Below are 15457 nucleotides of genomic sequence, written 5' to 3'. Positions count from 1 at the left end.
AGTAAATGTTATTAATGCAATGGAATTGCCTAATTCAGACTATATTTATTAAGAAAATTAAAACTTCAAAAGTATAATATTATATTCCTTTTGTAAGCCAACCAATTAATTTATGTAAGTTTGTGGTTAATCAAATATATTTTCTTATATTTGGAAATTCTGGTATTCCTATGAATACCTAGTTTCATTATACAAGTATCATTATACTTGTGAAAAAAACAAGAATGTCAGAGACTTCTGGGCTGTGCAACATCTCTTCTTTCCTCTTGGGCACAGAGCTGGCCTATAACCATCAGCCTCCCTTGTAGTTAGGTGTGGCAATTTGAATGAATTCTGGTGAATAGAATATGAATGAAAGTGATGGGTACTATTTATAGGCAAAGCTCATACTCTATTATGCTCTCTTCAGCTCCCCACCTGGATAAATACAGACAGCTGGGAAGCCCAGTGGGTGGTGGAGCCTTTAGATGAAAGAAGCGTGGGCCCCTGAATGATGGGAAAAAAAGCCACACCATAAACCTAAACACTAAACCTGGTTTTTGACTATAGCATTAAATAATCTTTTATTGTCCTGAGTCATTACATGTTTTTGTATACTTAAAGAAGTTGACCTATTATAACTCATACTAGTGGCCCGGTGCAGGAAATTCATGCACAGAGGGGGCGGTTCCCTCAGCCCATGCGGCACCCTCTCCAATCGGACATCCGTCTCGCAATCTGGGACCACTGGCTCCTAATCACTCACCTGCCTGCCTAATTGCCCCTAACTGCCTCTGCCTGCCTGGTCACCCCTAACTGCCCTCCCTTGCTGGCCTGATCTCACCCGCAACTGCCCTCTCCTGCCAGCCTGATCTCACCCCCAACTGCCCTCCCCGGCCAGCCTGGTTGCCCCCAACTGCCCTGCCGGCCTGATCTCACCCCCAACTGCCCTCCTCTGCTAGTCTGATCTCGCCCCCAACTGCCCTCCCCTGCCGGCCTGAACTCGTCCCCAACTGCCCTCTGCTAGCCAATTTGGTTCAGATTGCTCCGTTTCTATGCCAGTCAGCATCTCTGGGCCTATCAACAGAGCCTGATCAGAAAGGCAGAGCTAATCAGCAGCCCCTGTGGAGGCTTGAAGAGAAATGGAAGCAGGGCTGTGGCCAGGCTCAGAGGAAAAGAGAGAGGCCAGTGCTGGTCAAAAGCTGCCTCAGAAGCTAAAGATCAGCCCCTGCTTCTCTCTTCAGATCTCTTTCCGGGCCTGATTCAAAGCCCTCTCAGCAGTCACTGCTGGGTCACTGGGCCTGCAGCAGCAGTAGTCAGTGCTGGGTCACCATGGCAATGCAGCGCTGACTTCCAGATGGTCAGCCTTTGGTCGTGATCGGTTGTTACACCCTGGCTCTTTATTATAGAGATAATAAAAATGATAAAAATTAATATTAAATAATAGGATGAATATCTCGAAATGCTAGCATTTGCAAATGTTATCTGGCCTGTTTCATAGTAGTTATTTATGAAAAAAGAGAGGACTTCACCTCCAGTTGTCTGTCAAATGCTAACTTATATACTTAGATCCTTAGATCCTTAGTCCTTGAAAATAAGTGGGAATAAAATTTAAGTTAAAAATAGAATGTAAATAAAGTTTTCATTTTCCTTCTGAAGTCATTACCTCAATATCTTTCCTTCTCTCAAAATAGATTTATACTTCATTAGATACGTTCTATGACATATTTTGGCTTTTAAAAATGATGCTCAGAGAGACAGCAGGATGCAACAGTTAAGAGAACAGGCTTTGGAAACAAAACACCTGGTTCCGAAATGAAGTGGCTGTGTGATGTTGGCAAATTACTTTTCCTCTCTATGCCTTATTTTCCTCATCCCTTCAAGAGCATAATAACGGTACCTACTTCTTAGAGTGTATGTAAGGACTAAGTAAATTAATATTTATAAAATGTTTGAAAAAAAATTCAACTCATAGTGATCACTATATGTGTACAATAGCCTGTGTATGAATTAAATGTTATCTAATTTATCCTTTAAGAAGAAATTAAACTTTTTAAAATTAGAATGGAAAATAAAAATCTAAGATCTTTTTAAGCTTGACTTGTTTTTATACCTAATCGCCTATGATTTCTTTCTCTGCTCCTCAATTAGACTTTCAGAGATGACTCAGTCAACCTATGCTTACACATTTGCCCAACATCCTGTCTTTCTTTAGTGACCTTCCTTTTCTCTCTCTAACCAATACTTACTTACCTGTGCTACATTGGCCAATTTAGATCTATTAGTTTTCCAGGGCTCCCCTAGCAAGGTGGTGGCTCAAAACAACATGAATGTATTTTCTCACAATTCTGGAGTCTAGAAGTCTGAAATCAAAGTGTTTGAAAAGCCATTCTTCCTCTGAAGGGTCTTTGGAAGAATCCTTCCTTGTCTCTAACTAGCTTCTACTGGTTTGAGTCTGTCTGTGCATAGCCTTCTCCTCTGTGTCTCTTTGTCCAAATTTCCCATAAGTATAAGGACACCAGGCACTGGATTGAGGCCCAGGTAATCCACTCTGACCACATCTTAACTTGATTGCTTCAGCAAAGATCCTATTTTCAAATAAAGTTACATTCACAGACATGGTATTAGGTTTTAAACATATATTTTTGGGAGATAAAATTTAACCCACAACAGGATTTTCTGGACCTAAAAATATTCTCTTTTTCCTCCAGTCCACCATGAACACTTATTTTCTATTTCATTTATTTGACAGACTAGAAGCCCAGTGCAAGAGATTCATGCATCGGTAGGGTCCCTAGGCCTGGCTGGCAATCAGGGCCGATCAGGGCCTTTTGGCTGCCAGCCAGGGCCTCCCTTCCTGGGCTGCTGGCCACTGGCCAAGGCCTCCCATCCCCAGCTGCCGGCCACTGGCCGGGGCCTCCTGTCATTCCGCACCACCCCCTGGTGGTCAGCGCACATCATAGCGAGCACGTGAACTCCTAGTCCCCTGGTCCAACTCCCAAGGGGACAGTTTGCATATTAGGCTTTTATATAATAGATAATATAAATACACTTTCTGACTTTACAAAGGAATTATGAACCTATATATTTTCTGACAAATCCTGTATAATAAAAGGCTAATATACAAATTGTCCCCTTGAACGGGAGTTCGATCAGGTGGCAGGGCTTGCTGGCCAACCACCCGTGGCTCCTCCCCTAGGCAGGCCCCACCCCTGATTGCCTCCCCTTGCTGATTAGCCCCATTGTGGCGGACCGGCCAGACCTCAACCATGCACGAATCTGTGCACCGGGCCTCTAGTTATATTATAAGCACCTAAGCGTTGTCACAAATGACAGTATTTCATCTTTTTTGTGTGGGAGTAGTATTTCATTGTGTATATATACCATATATTTATCCAGTCATCCATGGAAGGACACTTTGGCTGTTTCTACTTCTTTGCTACTGTGAAGGATGATTTCACTCATATGTGAGATATAGAACTGAAAGCAACAGATGAACAAACAAGACAGACAAACAAAAACTCATAGACACAGACAGCAGTATGGTGGTTAACAGAGGAAAAAGAGACAGAGGAAAGTAGTAAAGGAGGCCAAACATATGGTGACAAAGGAGATTTTATTTTGGATGGTAAAAGCACAATATAATATGCAGATTATGTATTATAAAATTATACAGGTAAAAACCTATATAATTTTATCAATGTCACCCCATAAATTTAATAATTTTTTAAAAAAAGAAAAGCATTAATCCTAAAAGAATCTAAGGGTAAGGACCATGGGCCATGATACAGTTTTGTGTACATTTGTATACTTTTCTATAGGACAATATAATACATATAGTAAATAATGCATTAGTGAATAAATGAAGTGATATAGAGCTAGTAATTAAAAATTATTGTAGAGAACAAGTGATAAAAATAAATTTACATGATTAGAACATGTCATTTTTAACTTATGGAATGCTTTTGACTGATTATAAGTATTATAAATTCACAAATTGACATTATTATAATTAAATTACATATAAAATATGAAAATATTCCAATATAGATTCAACAGCTATATTCACTACTTTTGAAGTAAGAGATTCTATTTTGTTTTGCAACTGCAAAGAAGCTTTTACATTATAAACAAGAATAACACAAGTATGGAATGTGAATTCTCTAGTACTAACTTTTCTTAGAAAAAAACATTGTATTGCCTTAAACTATTAATAGTCAAAATCCCCAATGACTAATGGAAAATAGTAGGAATTCATCTCAATTATATAAAAATAATGTTTTCAATTTATATTTTCACAGATGATAATGAGTGTGGAAATTTAACCCAGTCCTGTGGTGAAAATGCTAACTGCACTAACACAGAGGGAAGTTACTATTGTATGTGTGCACCTGGTTTTCAATCCAGCAGTAACCAAGTCAGATTTATCACTAATGATGGAACCAAATGCATAGGTAAGTCAACTGTCTCACTCAAAATTTTACCTATCTCTTAATGCTTATTACCTCCATAGATGAAATAATTTTTAAACAAATTCTGCAAGTCCTTGTTTATATTCTAGTTGTTAAATGCTTTTAGAAACTTCATTAATTTCTTTATTTCTCCAATGTTTTTTGATCAGTTACTATGGAACATTTATTTGAGAATATAAGAAAAAAATATTTTTTTTGAGACAAATCAAATAGTTTGCAAAACAAAACTCATGAACTATGGTGACAAACAACAGAATAACTACTTGCATTTTAAAGTCCTAACTCAAGAAAATAATGATTTGCATCACAAGATACCAATGCTTTTATTTTTTTTATTTATTTTTTTATGAAGTACCAGCATGTTTTATTTATTTTTATTTTTTTTCTCAATTTTTTTATTAAGGTATTATATGTGTACATATCTTACCATAGCCACCCCCCACCCCACTCCCATATATGCCCTCACCCCCCCAGAGTTTTGCATTCGTTGGTTATGCTTATATGCATGCATACAAGTCCTTTGGTTGATCTCTTATCTTCCCCACCTCTCCCTAACCTTCCTGCTGTAATTTGACAGTCTGCTTGATGCTTTACTGTCTCTGTATCTATCTTTTTGTTCAAGTTTATAATGTTCTTTATTATCCATAAATGAGTGAGATCATGTACAAGATACCAGTGCTTTTATAAATATGCTGAAAGAGTCTACATTTTCTTAGAATATGTTCAGATAGACATTACTTATAAAATAATTGTTCTAGTGCTTTACTACTTCCTTCAAAAATTTAGTCACACTTAAGATTTGTAGTAAGGTTTTCTGAACAGTAGAGTCCTGTTTAGAAGAGCATTTCCATTTCACTAAAATGTCCTCTGGGAGGATAATAATTTCAATTCAATCCTGAAGTGAAATATGATACTGAGTCTGAAGAGAGTATCTAGAAGATGTTTTTAAATGTCCTACTGTAATTTGGTTATGCATTTGATTTATCAGATTCTATAGAGTTTGGATTACAGTCTGAGAAGAAAAGATTGTTTAAAACCTTCAAAAGATGAACAGTTTCCACAGGAAAATTCTCTGAAGTGAAAGACTTGAATTTTGAAAATAAATTATAAATCATCTTACTCATGTTTTCTAAAAAGTGTCCAGTTTACCAACAACTTGTATAATTAATTATGATTGATAATTGTCTATAAGATTAATAGGTGAACTGAGGCCCTAAGAGTTAAATCACATAGTGAGGGGTATATATATAGGACTAGAACTCAGGACTTTCTATGCATCATGGACAGGAATAGTGTGCTGCTTCTACTTTACATAATTAAAAGAGAGAGATTCATGTTAATCTAGGTTGCACTAAGGCCTTTGATTAGTTCCTTAGTGAGAGCCTCATCAGTAAGCTAAGTAGAATTCTGGCAGTGTTATTATTAACATGATGAACTAGGAGATAATATTCAAAGAAAATTTATCAGTGAAATGTCTTTATCAAAGAAATTATGATATCTCATGTACTTGTGGTTCATAACATTTACTTTGCTATATAAACAGGAAAGATTTTATTCTCCTCATTTTATAGCCAAGGGAAGTACAGGACTACACTCAAATCATTTAGGATAAAGGGAGAATTAGATCAGTCATATATGTAGAAAGCCATTGTTATTTCTACATGAAACTGAAGTGGGTGGGCCATTAAATTCTCATACATTGATGTGAATCATGCAAATGCAGTGGGTCAAGCTTTGCAAGGGCATAAGGGATTTAAAATATGAGAAAATAATACTATTTTGTTGAATGATAATTTTATCTTTAGTGTTTGTAGCATTTTTATTGAATGTAGATTTACCTTCATTAAGGAAACTAGAGGCCCGATGCACAAAGATTCGTGTAAGAATGGGCCTTCTGTCCCCTGACTGCTAGCACCACCTTCACTCTGGCCCAGAGCCACCTTTCCACCTTCCCACGCTGCCCAGAGGCCTGGAGCAGCTGGGGTGGTGCAGAATGCCTGTGTCATCGCCATGGCAATGATGCAAGCGTCCCGCCCCCAGCCACTTGGCACCTGTGTATGCAAATTAACCTGCCATATTTGTTGGGTTAATTTGCATACTCACTCCTGATTGGCTGGTGGGTGTCATGAAAGTATGGTCAATATGCATCTTTATCTTTTATTAGTGTAGATAGGATAATCATGAAGTTCTAAGCAGAAAACTTACAGTACCTCACTCTTTGTTCTTCTTGAGCCTACACTCTTGTTGCTAGTCTTCTTAGAATGTTATTTAATGTGAGTATTTTACCTTTTGTAGTTAAGTTCTAATTTTGTAGGTCTGTAAGATTTACTATAAATGTTCCAGTAAGTGAAAAAAATCTAACTTGTAACATCTTAATCACTGTATTTAATACAGTTTTAACTGTGCTCTTCATTCCTTCTCATCTCTAGAAGACATCTTGCATTTTCATCTGATCATGTTTATTTTAATATGCATCAGTTCACAAAGGGCTATATATCTCTGTGTTCTTTATAAGTATAGAATTTCTATATTAGAAAAATAAGTGAATCACAGATACAGAGAAAACACACACACACACACAAATTATTTAATGCCAACATCTTTTGGAAGTATAATACATTTGTAATTTAAAACTATTTCTTCTGCTCTAGATGGTTTTGCTCAGTGGATAGAGCATCGGCCTGAGGACTGAAGGGTCTAGGGTTCGATTCCAGTCAAGGGCACATACCAGGGTTGCAAGCTCAATCCCCAGTAGGGAGTGTGCAGGAGGCAGCCAATGGATGATTCTCTCTCATCATTGATGTTTCTATCTCTCTCCCTCTTCCTTCCTCTCTGAAATCAATAAAAATATATTAATATATTTAAAAATATATATATATATCTTTCTCCCAATGTTTATTTATTATTAAGATACTGTGGAATGGCCCTAATTTTTTGTTAATTCCATTTTTTGCTATTTTAAGTAATCAGTAAACACAACGATTATATGAAAACCCAATACCCAGTTACTGAGTCCTTCAGTTTCTACTTGTTTTGTTTGATGGATTATTCAGTAAAAAACTCATTCTCTGGAAAATTGTTATTTTTTCACCAATCTTGTTGTCCTTAAGGATTAAACTTTTTTGAGAAGCAGAGCAACTATTTCTTTTTTCCAGTCCTGTAGTAAAATCCTCAGGGAATTTGAACAGGGAACCATAATTCTATTCCTTTTATACATTATTATATCACCTTGTACTGTGTTGCCTCTAATTTGAAAGTTTAGCTGATTGTTAAATTTGACATGTCTGATAATTATAGTCATTAAGAATCTCTATAAATAGATAATGAAAAACTGCAATTCAGGGCAAAAATGACCCAAGCAAAATTCTTTACTTTTAGTCTATATTTAAATACTATTTAACACAGATAAGGTGATTTTGTTATAGAGAGCTTTGAGCAAGATTTAGCATCTTGCAGAATTTTCTTCACCTTGAAATCACTGTAAAGCAAAAGTTAATTTGCCCAGCTTCCTAGAGACCTAGTTACAGACTTGCATTTCACAAATGCGGAAACTGTGGCATCCAATAGTAAAGTGACTCTCCCACTCCCAATACCAAATGAGTGGAACCTAAGAATGCCTTCATGTTTATAATTGTGCTTAAGAGCTGTGTTTACTGCTTGTAATTTTTAATGTCCTGCTTCCATGGATAATCTGATAGTTTCAGATTTTTTTTTCATTTTGAATAATATTAACATCCAATTTTGTCTCTGCAGGTTAATTCTAGTAATTGAACATTGTATCTTTTCTTTGAAGTCTATGAGTTAAACAACTTTAGAAAATTCAGCTATTGAAAATTATAAGAATCAAAACAATTAAAAGATTCAGTTTTGAAAGGAAATTCTGATAATATTCTGGGTTAGCTTATTGTAGACATAAAAAAACAAATATAACCTTATTACTGAAAAGGTAACAAATGAATTTTTGATGTGCAAAACAAGCACATCATTTTTATGATGTGCCTACATTTAGAGAAATCAAGTTGGCATTAATAAGCCAAGAGTTAGGTTGGTAGTGGAAAAGTGGATCAATTCTTAAATATGGTATCTCAATTATAGCCCAACTGAAATAATTGCATAGTACAATTTTGCTTTAATTAAGAAGGGGAGGGAGTTCTTTCTCTCTCTTTTATAGCTTTGGGAAGTTCCAAGACAGAGCAACCAAATGAGACACTCATTATCAATCTGTTTTCTCCAAACCGGCATGTTCACAGGGCTCCTAATATTAAGGAAAAAACCATAATGGAACCTCTGGACCTGATTTCTAATTACAGTATCTATTATATCTTCGACACTACTCCAAACACCTTCATATACATTTCCTCATTTGTTATGAAAAATAACTATTTGGAGATAAAAGGTATTTTTATAGTATTACCAAGGGTCCCAAAATTAATGAATAACATAGAGTTAGGGAGAATCCATTGTTGTTTTAGTAGGTCCAAGCCAATTAAGCCCTGCAAAAAACTGCAAGAGAAGTTAGTGTGGATCTCACTGCAAATTGGCAGTCATATTCATTTTGGCTAATCTAGTTTCATCCTATTTGGGCATGGGATAGTCTTTCAATATTTATGATTCTCACTATATTGCTAGGTAACAAAGGAGCATAGAATGATAAACTGAGGATAGTGGAAGCACATAGCCATTTGTGGTAGCCACACACTCCATTACTATGTTAAACTCAATAAACTACTGCTGAGGCCCTGAGTGAAAAGGATATCAAATTCAACAAACCTCACATCCACATTTTACACAAAAGTAATGGGAAAAAATATAAACAAGAAAAGTATATATAAAGAGTTTGGAAAACATTACTTAGATGGGATGATTAGGGTTTGGAAAACATTACTTTGGTGAGATAGTTAACATTATTTTATAACATTTGGAATCTATAATAATAAAAGGGTAATATGCTAATTAGACCAGACATCCTTCCAGACAAAGCCGGGGCTGGAGGGAAGCCAGCCCTAGTCCCAGGTGCCTGCGGGAAGCCGGTGCCAGTATCCAGGGGAAGGAAAGCCTACTCTTGCATGAATTTCATGCATCAGGCCTCTAGTCAGAATATAAACATTTGCATAATCCTAATCTTGAATACTAGTCTCCCAGGATACTATCTCATGATTTTTACAGACTACCATTTTGTGAATTGGTGAATTTAGAAGTTGAAATACCTTCTTTGATCAAAGGCTGACATTCTGAGATACCATGTAGCTGATAGCACGTGGTGGTGAGAGGGCTTGAACTAGAGCAGAGCACCGACATAGGCATCGCAGGCTGAGGAGGATGCACAGGGGAGAGCTGAAGCACAGTCAGTTATGAGCAAGATTATGTACAACTGTGCCCAAAGTACAAGAGGGAAGATAAGAATTGAGTTCGTACAGCCAAGATTTGTATGTTGCTCAGAGATTGGGTGTGGGATGAAGTTCCCAAGGAATGTTGCACCTTTAAATAATTTTGAAATTGAGAGAATCAACACCATGTTTTCTGTTAACCCATCAAAGGCATCTAGAAGTATGAAATATGGGTAATCAAAAACATAGCTTTCTGCCTGGTCTGTGTGGCGCAGTTGGTTGAGTGTCATCCCATGCACCTAGAGGTCTTTGTTCAATTCCCCGTCAGGGCACAGGCCCTCGTTTTGGGCTTGATCCCCAGTATGGGGCACACAGGAGGCAGCTGGTCTATGTACCTTTCTCATTGATGTTTGTATCTCCCTCTCCCTCTCCCTTGCTCTCTCTCTAAAACTTAATTTTAAAAAAATCTTGTAAACAAAACAAAACATAGCTTTCTTATCCATGGAAGAAATTGTTCTGTTCACGATACTTCAAGGATGTGTTCACACTTTCTTTGGAGTGTTTCCCCCACTTGATTACAGTTAATGCTACTTCTTCAGCACTGTTCCAAAAAGGACTAGTCTTTTGTTTTCTCATACTTTTTTTTTTTTATCACTTCATTGATTTCATGAAAAAATAATAACCCTAGTCTGCACTCCTACCTGGGTCCTTCTCTTCAACTCAACTTGAAATGCTTCTCTTGATGGTTCTACAGATTCCAAGAGTCAACCTGCTATTACTCCTCCCCTACTTTAGTTTGTCTCCCTGCTGCCTCTTTTTTTTTTTTTTTTTTTTTTTTTGAGTGGCAGTTTCTGAACACATATATAGAAATAAGAGGAAGAGAGTGAGGATGCTAGAGCAGTCCTGTTTCTTTAAAAGTAATGTACTTGGATTTCTGGATAGTACAGATCACGAATGCACAGACTTGGCAGAAGAACATGGGATTTTCTACCTTTTCTCGGGCCTGTTAATTGTCTTCTTAAATCTAGTGCCATCACTTTTTATAGCTAATAGAATTTTATTCAAGAATCTGGCAAAACATCTATTATTAGTTTCAGTTTTGTGTGGTGTGAGTTTTAATGTTTTTCTGTAGCTTTATTGCATTTTTAAAGTGAAAAATTAGTATCGGCTACATTTAACCCTTTGCACTCGCTTGCTTTTTTCTCGATTCCTTTATTCTACTCGGGATTTAATGCTAACCGTGTCGAGTCACACTCGACATCCGAGTGCAAAAGGTTAAGATAACTAACTAAATGACATTTTAATTAACTTCAATTACTTTCCTTTTTTATGACAAACAATATTATGCCACTTTATTAGTTTTATTTAGTAAAATTGTATACTTAAGAGTACAGATTTATTCATTAATCTAACATAGAGTAGTTCCAAGATGTCAGAGCTAGGCTGGAAACACAAAAAACCTTTGCATTAGTTTAAGGTAACAATCTGGACTTCAGTTCCTTGGAATCATTCCCTATTGGAACCCTGCCTACTGGCAGAGCATTTATACTGTATTTATTACTTTAAGACTTATTTCACTATAGTATGTAAAATTTTTAAAATTAGGAATATAAATTATGTGAGCTTAAAACCTATCATTTTTCTTGTGGCTTTGATATATAGTTACTGAAAAATTGAAGACTTAATTCTGTACAATTTGTTACTTTTATCTACATTGGGTATGTATTAAGAATCATAATATAATATATCCTGAACAAAAATAACATTTGTATTAAAATTTTAAGGGAGTCGAATCACACATTTGCTACATCTTAATTTTTAGGGTAATTTGCAGGCGGAAATGGAGTCTTAGAAAGAAAGTGGGCTATTCTTTTTTATCCTCCAGAGTTATTTAAGCTGAGTTGTTATAATTAATTAAGTTTGATATTAGAAATCAAAGTATTTTAAAAATTGGGTTTTTATTAAATTAGGACTAAATATTACATAGTCAATGATGAAATTAATGACTTTGTTGATGAATCATGCCATTCAGAAAACAGTTCAAGAGTTTGGCCCATGAATAACATTTTCAATACACTGTCAAAATCCATTGGCTAAATCAAGGTTAAACAAATCTATGAGGCTAAGTTAGCTTTGTTATTTTTCTAAATGATGGGATTTTCCTTGCATTTTTATAAAATTTGTTAGGAAATCACTAACTAGACATAATAATATCAGCAATGTAGCATCTATATGAGTACTAAATTAAAAAGTTGTGTTTTTTTCCAAATATTTCCAGATATAGATGAATGCAGTGAATCAGTTGCCTGTGGTGATCATGCAGTATGTGAAAATGTGGATGGTGGGTACAACTGCTCCTGCAAGGAAGGTTATCAGACATCCACAGGAAAAGCACAGTTCACACCTAATGATGGCACTTACTGCCAAGGTAAATTATCAAATAACTATGTAAAATATGCACTACACAGTTGTGAAGTGTCAAAGAACTATACCTTCCAAGAAATGTTCCAGTATTCACTTGCTTATAAAGTGAAATTTAGAAAATATATATATTATTTTCTTTATAGAAGTAGTAGACCACATGTTTGATATAGTTAAATAAATCATATTCCTTAGGGCAACTAAAATCTTTCATTTTCCATAAAATAGCATGTACTTATGAATAAAATGAATAAATCTTGTTATGAATAACTTTTAAATGAATGAATAATGAAAAATAAAAATAATGGAATTTTAATGAATAAAACTTGAAAATGAAACTTGTGTTAAGAATGTATTTTTAATGTTTAAGTAAGTAAGCAAAATTATTGGAATCAATACAATCATCTTTGGAAAAATATTTTAAACTTACTATATGATCCATTTTCTTCTACAGAAAATGTGAATGCAGACTGCTATTTAGATAATGCCTGTATTGCTGCAAATGTTGATAAAATTTTAACAAAAGTAAGTAGACTAGTTGAATTAAAATTTTATTTTTATTTTGATATTTTTATTTTAGTTAAAATGTTTTCAATGTCACATTTTAAAAAAGTGTAACATGAAGAGTTGAAACTATTTAAATACAGAGTTCTAAGAATTTTGAGTCACAGGTAGGATTAATTTGAAAATGACCAAAGTTTTGAAGAAGACTTTTACATATTTAGCTTATGCTACTTTTCACTATTCAATATAGTCAAAAATTCTTTTCAATATGTAAATAAAGTTGATGAACAAATAGAAAAAACGTATTTTGATATCAGGCCCATTCTCACATTCTAAGGAGTTATAGATGGATGAATCTAGATTTTGCTCTATTTAGCAAATATTTCAAAAAGTAGGGCATCTATAAAATTATTATCATGTGATTGAAAGTGTGAATTTCAACAAGACTAATTAACAATCAGCTAAAGCAATTTCCATTTTATCGCGTTGTAAAGAATTTTCTGTGGTTGATTACAATCTAATTCAAATTAAGTTATAAGTATTATAACTTTAAAAAGATGATTTAAAAAATTACCAATTCAAACATGCTGTTCCTTTTATGAAGTAAATTTTATGTTTTTTAAGTTATTTGGGAAGGTTTTGTAAATAATTTTGTGTTTAAGTGCTGCATGTTATAATTTGGGTTTAGTCTGGTAACTTTCTTATAGGATAAGAAAACCAAATCAGAATAAATTTAACATGCAACCTTTATTCTTGAAAAGATCCAATAGTACTCTAATCTGGTTTCATTTTTGGGGCCTTATTTTTGTTCAGATTAGAAACATAGGCCAACTTGTGGCTTTACTACAAGATGTCTATAGGAATTCTGTGAAACATCTGTCACCAATGGATATAACTACATACATAGAAATATTAGAATCATCACCATTCCTTGGTTCCATGAATAGCACTAACTCAGACAAGGACACCCTTTCTAATTCAACTCTTGCTGTAAGTATGCTGAACTTTAACTCAATATTATTGAGCTTCAATATTCCCCTTACATCTATGATTAATGAAATATTCCAACATTTTTAAAAGATACACATTTTTCAACAGGAATTTGTGAAAACTGTGAATAATTTTGTTCAAAAAGATACATTTATAGTCTGGGACAAGTTACCTGCAACTCATAGAATAACTCATCTTACAAAGCTAATGCATGCTGTCGAACAAGCTACCTTACGGATTTCTCAAAACTTCCAAAAGACCACTCAGTTTGATACTAATTCAAGTGATGTAGGTAAGAAGCCAAGGTCAATTTCAAAGCAATGGTATTTTCCAAACAAGCCATTCTCAAAGGGAAGGAGACTATTTAAAACTAGAGGTCCGGTACACAAATTTGTGCATGGGTGGGGTCTCTCAGCCTGGCCGGCAACCAGGGTTCATTGGGGCCATCTTGCACAGTCCAAATTGGGGTTGATGGTGGTTGGCCTGCTGGGGAAGGACTATGGGAGGTTGGCAAGTTGGCCATGATTGGGGCCAATGGGGGGGGGGGGGGGGCAGCCGGCTGGGGAGGGACCACAGGAAGGCTTCAGGGCTTGTCTGGCCCTCTTGCCCAGTCCCAATCTGCTAGAAAGCTAACCTACTGATCAGAGCATCAGTCCCCTGGTGGTCAGTGCGTGTCATAGTGACTGGTCAAGTGGTTGACCAAACTGTCAACTGATCGGTCAGACACTTAGCATATTACTCTTTTATTATATAGGATACTGTTGATTAAATAGGCATTTTTTTTGTATCAATGCAGAAAGAAATGGTGATGCATATTACAAGAGTGACATGAATAAAGGATGACTAAAAAGGGATGAATACATGAGCACTGCCTTATTCCTACAATCTCCAGCTTTTCCTATTCCTGAACTGTTGAGCATTTAAATGCACAAAGCATATTACTCCCTTGCCATTCTGAGTTTGTAATTTCATGACTTTTAGGATTTACCTTGACCAATGATAGTAACAGAGAGATTCTCTGGATGTAGTATTTTTAAATTTCTTTTTAGGAATCTTTTGTCTTTTGATAACTTCAATCGATATAGTATATTAAAATGTTTCCTGCTTCATGCAGTCTTATACTTAAAACATAAGGAATATTGGATAAAATTGAAGATGCCGATAACATAGTTCAGAGGAAACAAGAGTACATCTCTACTTTATATTGTGGGTGACATCCTGCTGTGCAACAGTAGATATACAATAAAAATCATTGTCTCCTCAGGGTTCATCATTTATTCAAAATTAAAGTAGCAAGCATTGTGACTAATACATAGGAGAAAACATTTCTATGATGATCCTGCATGAAAAAGGTGAAAGTACACCAGTTAAGAAAAGTATCATACAGGAATTTAGTTAGATCTCTCTCCATATTGTATATTATAATACCATCCTCTAAGACAGTGGTTCTCAACCTTTCTAATGCCGCGACCCTTTAATACAGTTCCTCATGTTGTGGTGACCCCCAACCATAAAATTATTTTTGTTGCTACTTCATAACTGTAATTTTGCTACTGTTAATGAATTGTAATGTAAATATCTGTGTTTTCCAATGGTTTTGCGACCCACAGATTGAGAACCGCTGCTGTAGAGCCTAAGACCATTGGAAAACACAGATATTTACATTACTATTCAATAACAGTAGCAAAATTACAGTTATGAAGTAGCAACGAAAATAATTTTATGGTTGGGATCACCACAACATGAGGAACTGTATTAAAGGGT

General features: G+C 35.4%; 1 protein-coding gene across 4 annotated transcripts in view; it reads left to right on the top strand.

Moving 5' to 3' along the window:
* The window catches only part of ADGRL4 (adhesion G protein-coupled receptor L4), a 119973-nt gene that overhangs the window by 57209 nt on the left and 47307 nt on the right, over window positions 1–15457 (top strand). For 2 of the 4 annotated variants that reach the window (XM_054721133.1, XM_028142494.2), the window contains exons 3-7: window positions 4281–4433; window positions 12057–12206; window positions 12654–12724; window positions 13517–13693; window positions 13802–13985. In XM_054721133.1, the coding sequence (XP_054577108.1) occupies window positions 4281–4433; window positions 12057–12206; window positions 12654–12724; window positions 13517–13693; window positions 13802–13985 (735 nt within the window). Of the gene's footprint in view, window positions 1–4280; window positions 4434–12056; window positions 12207–12653; window positions 12725–13516; window positions 13694–13801; window positions 13986–15457 lie in introns of those variants that run through there. The other 2 variants (XM_054721134.1, XM_028142497.2) reach the window with 2 other exon arrangements.

Source organism: Eptesicus fuscus, chromosome 9 (genome assembly GCF_027574615.1).
Source record: "Eptesicus fuscus isolate TK198812 chromosome 9, DD_ASM_mEF_20220401, whole genome shotgun sequence".
Lineage (NCBI taxonomy): Eukaryota > Metazoa > Chordata > Mammalia > Chiroptera > Vespertilionidae > Eptesicus > Eptesicus fuscus.
This window is presented reverse-complemented; position numbering and strand designations above follow the sequence as displayed.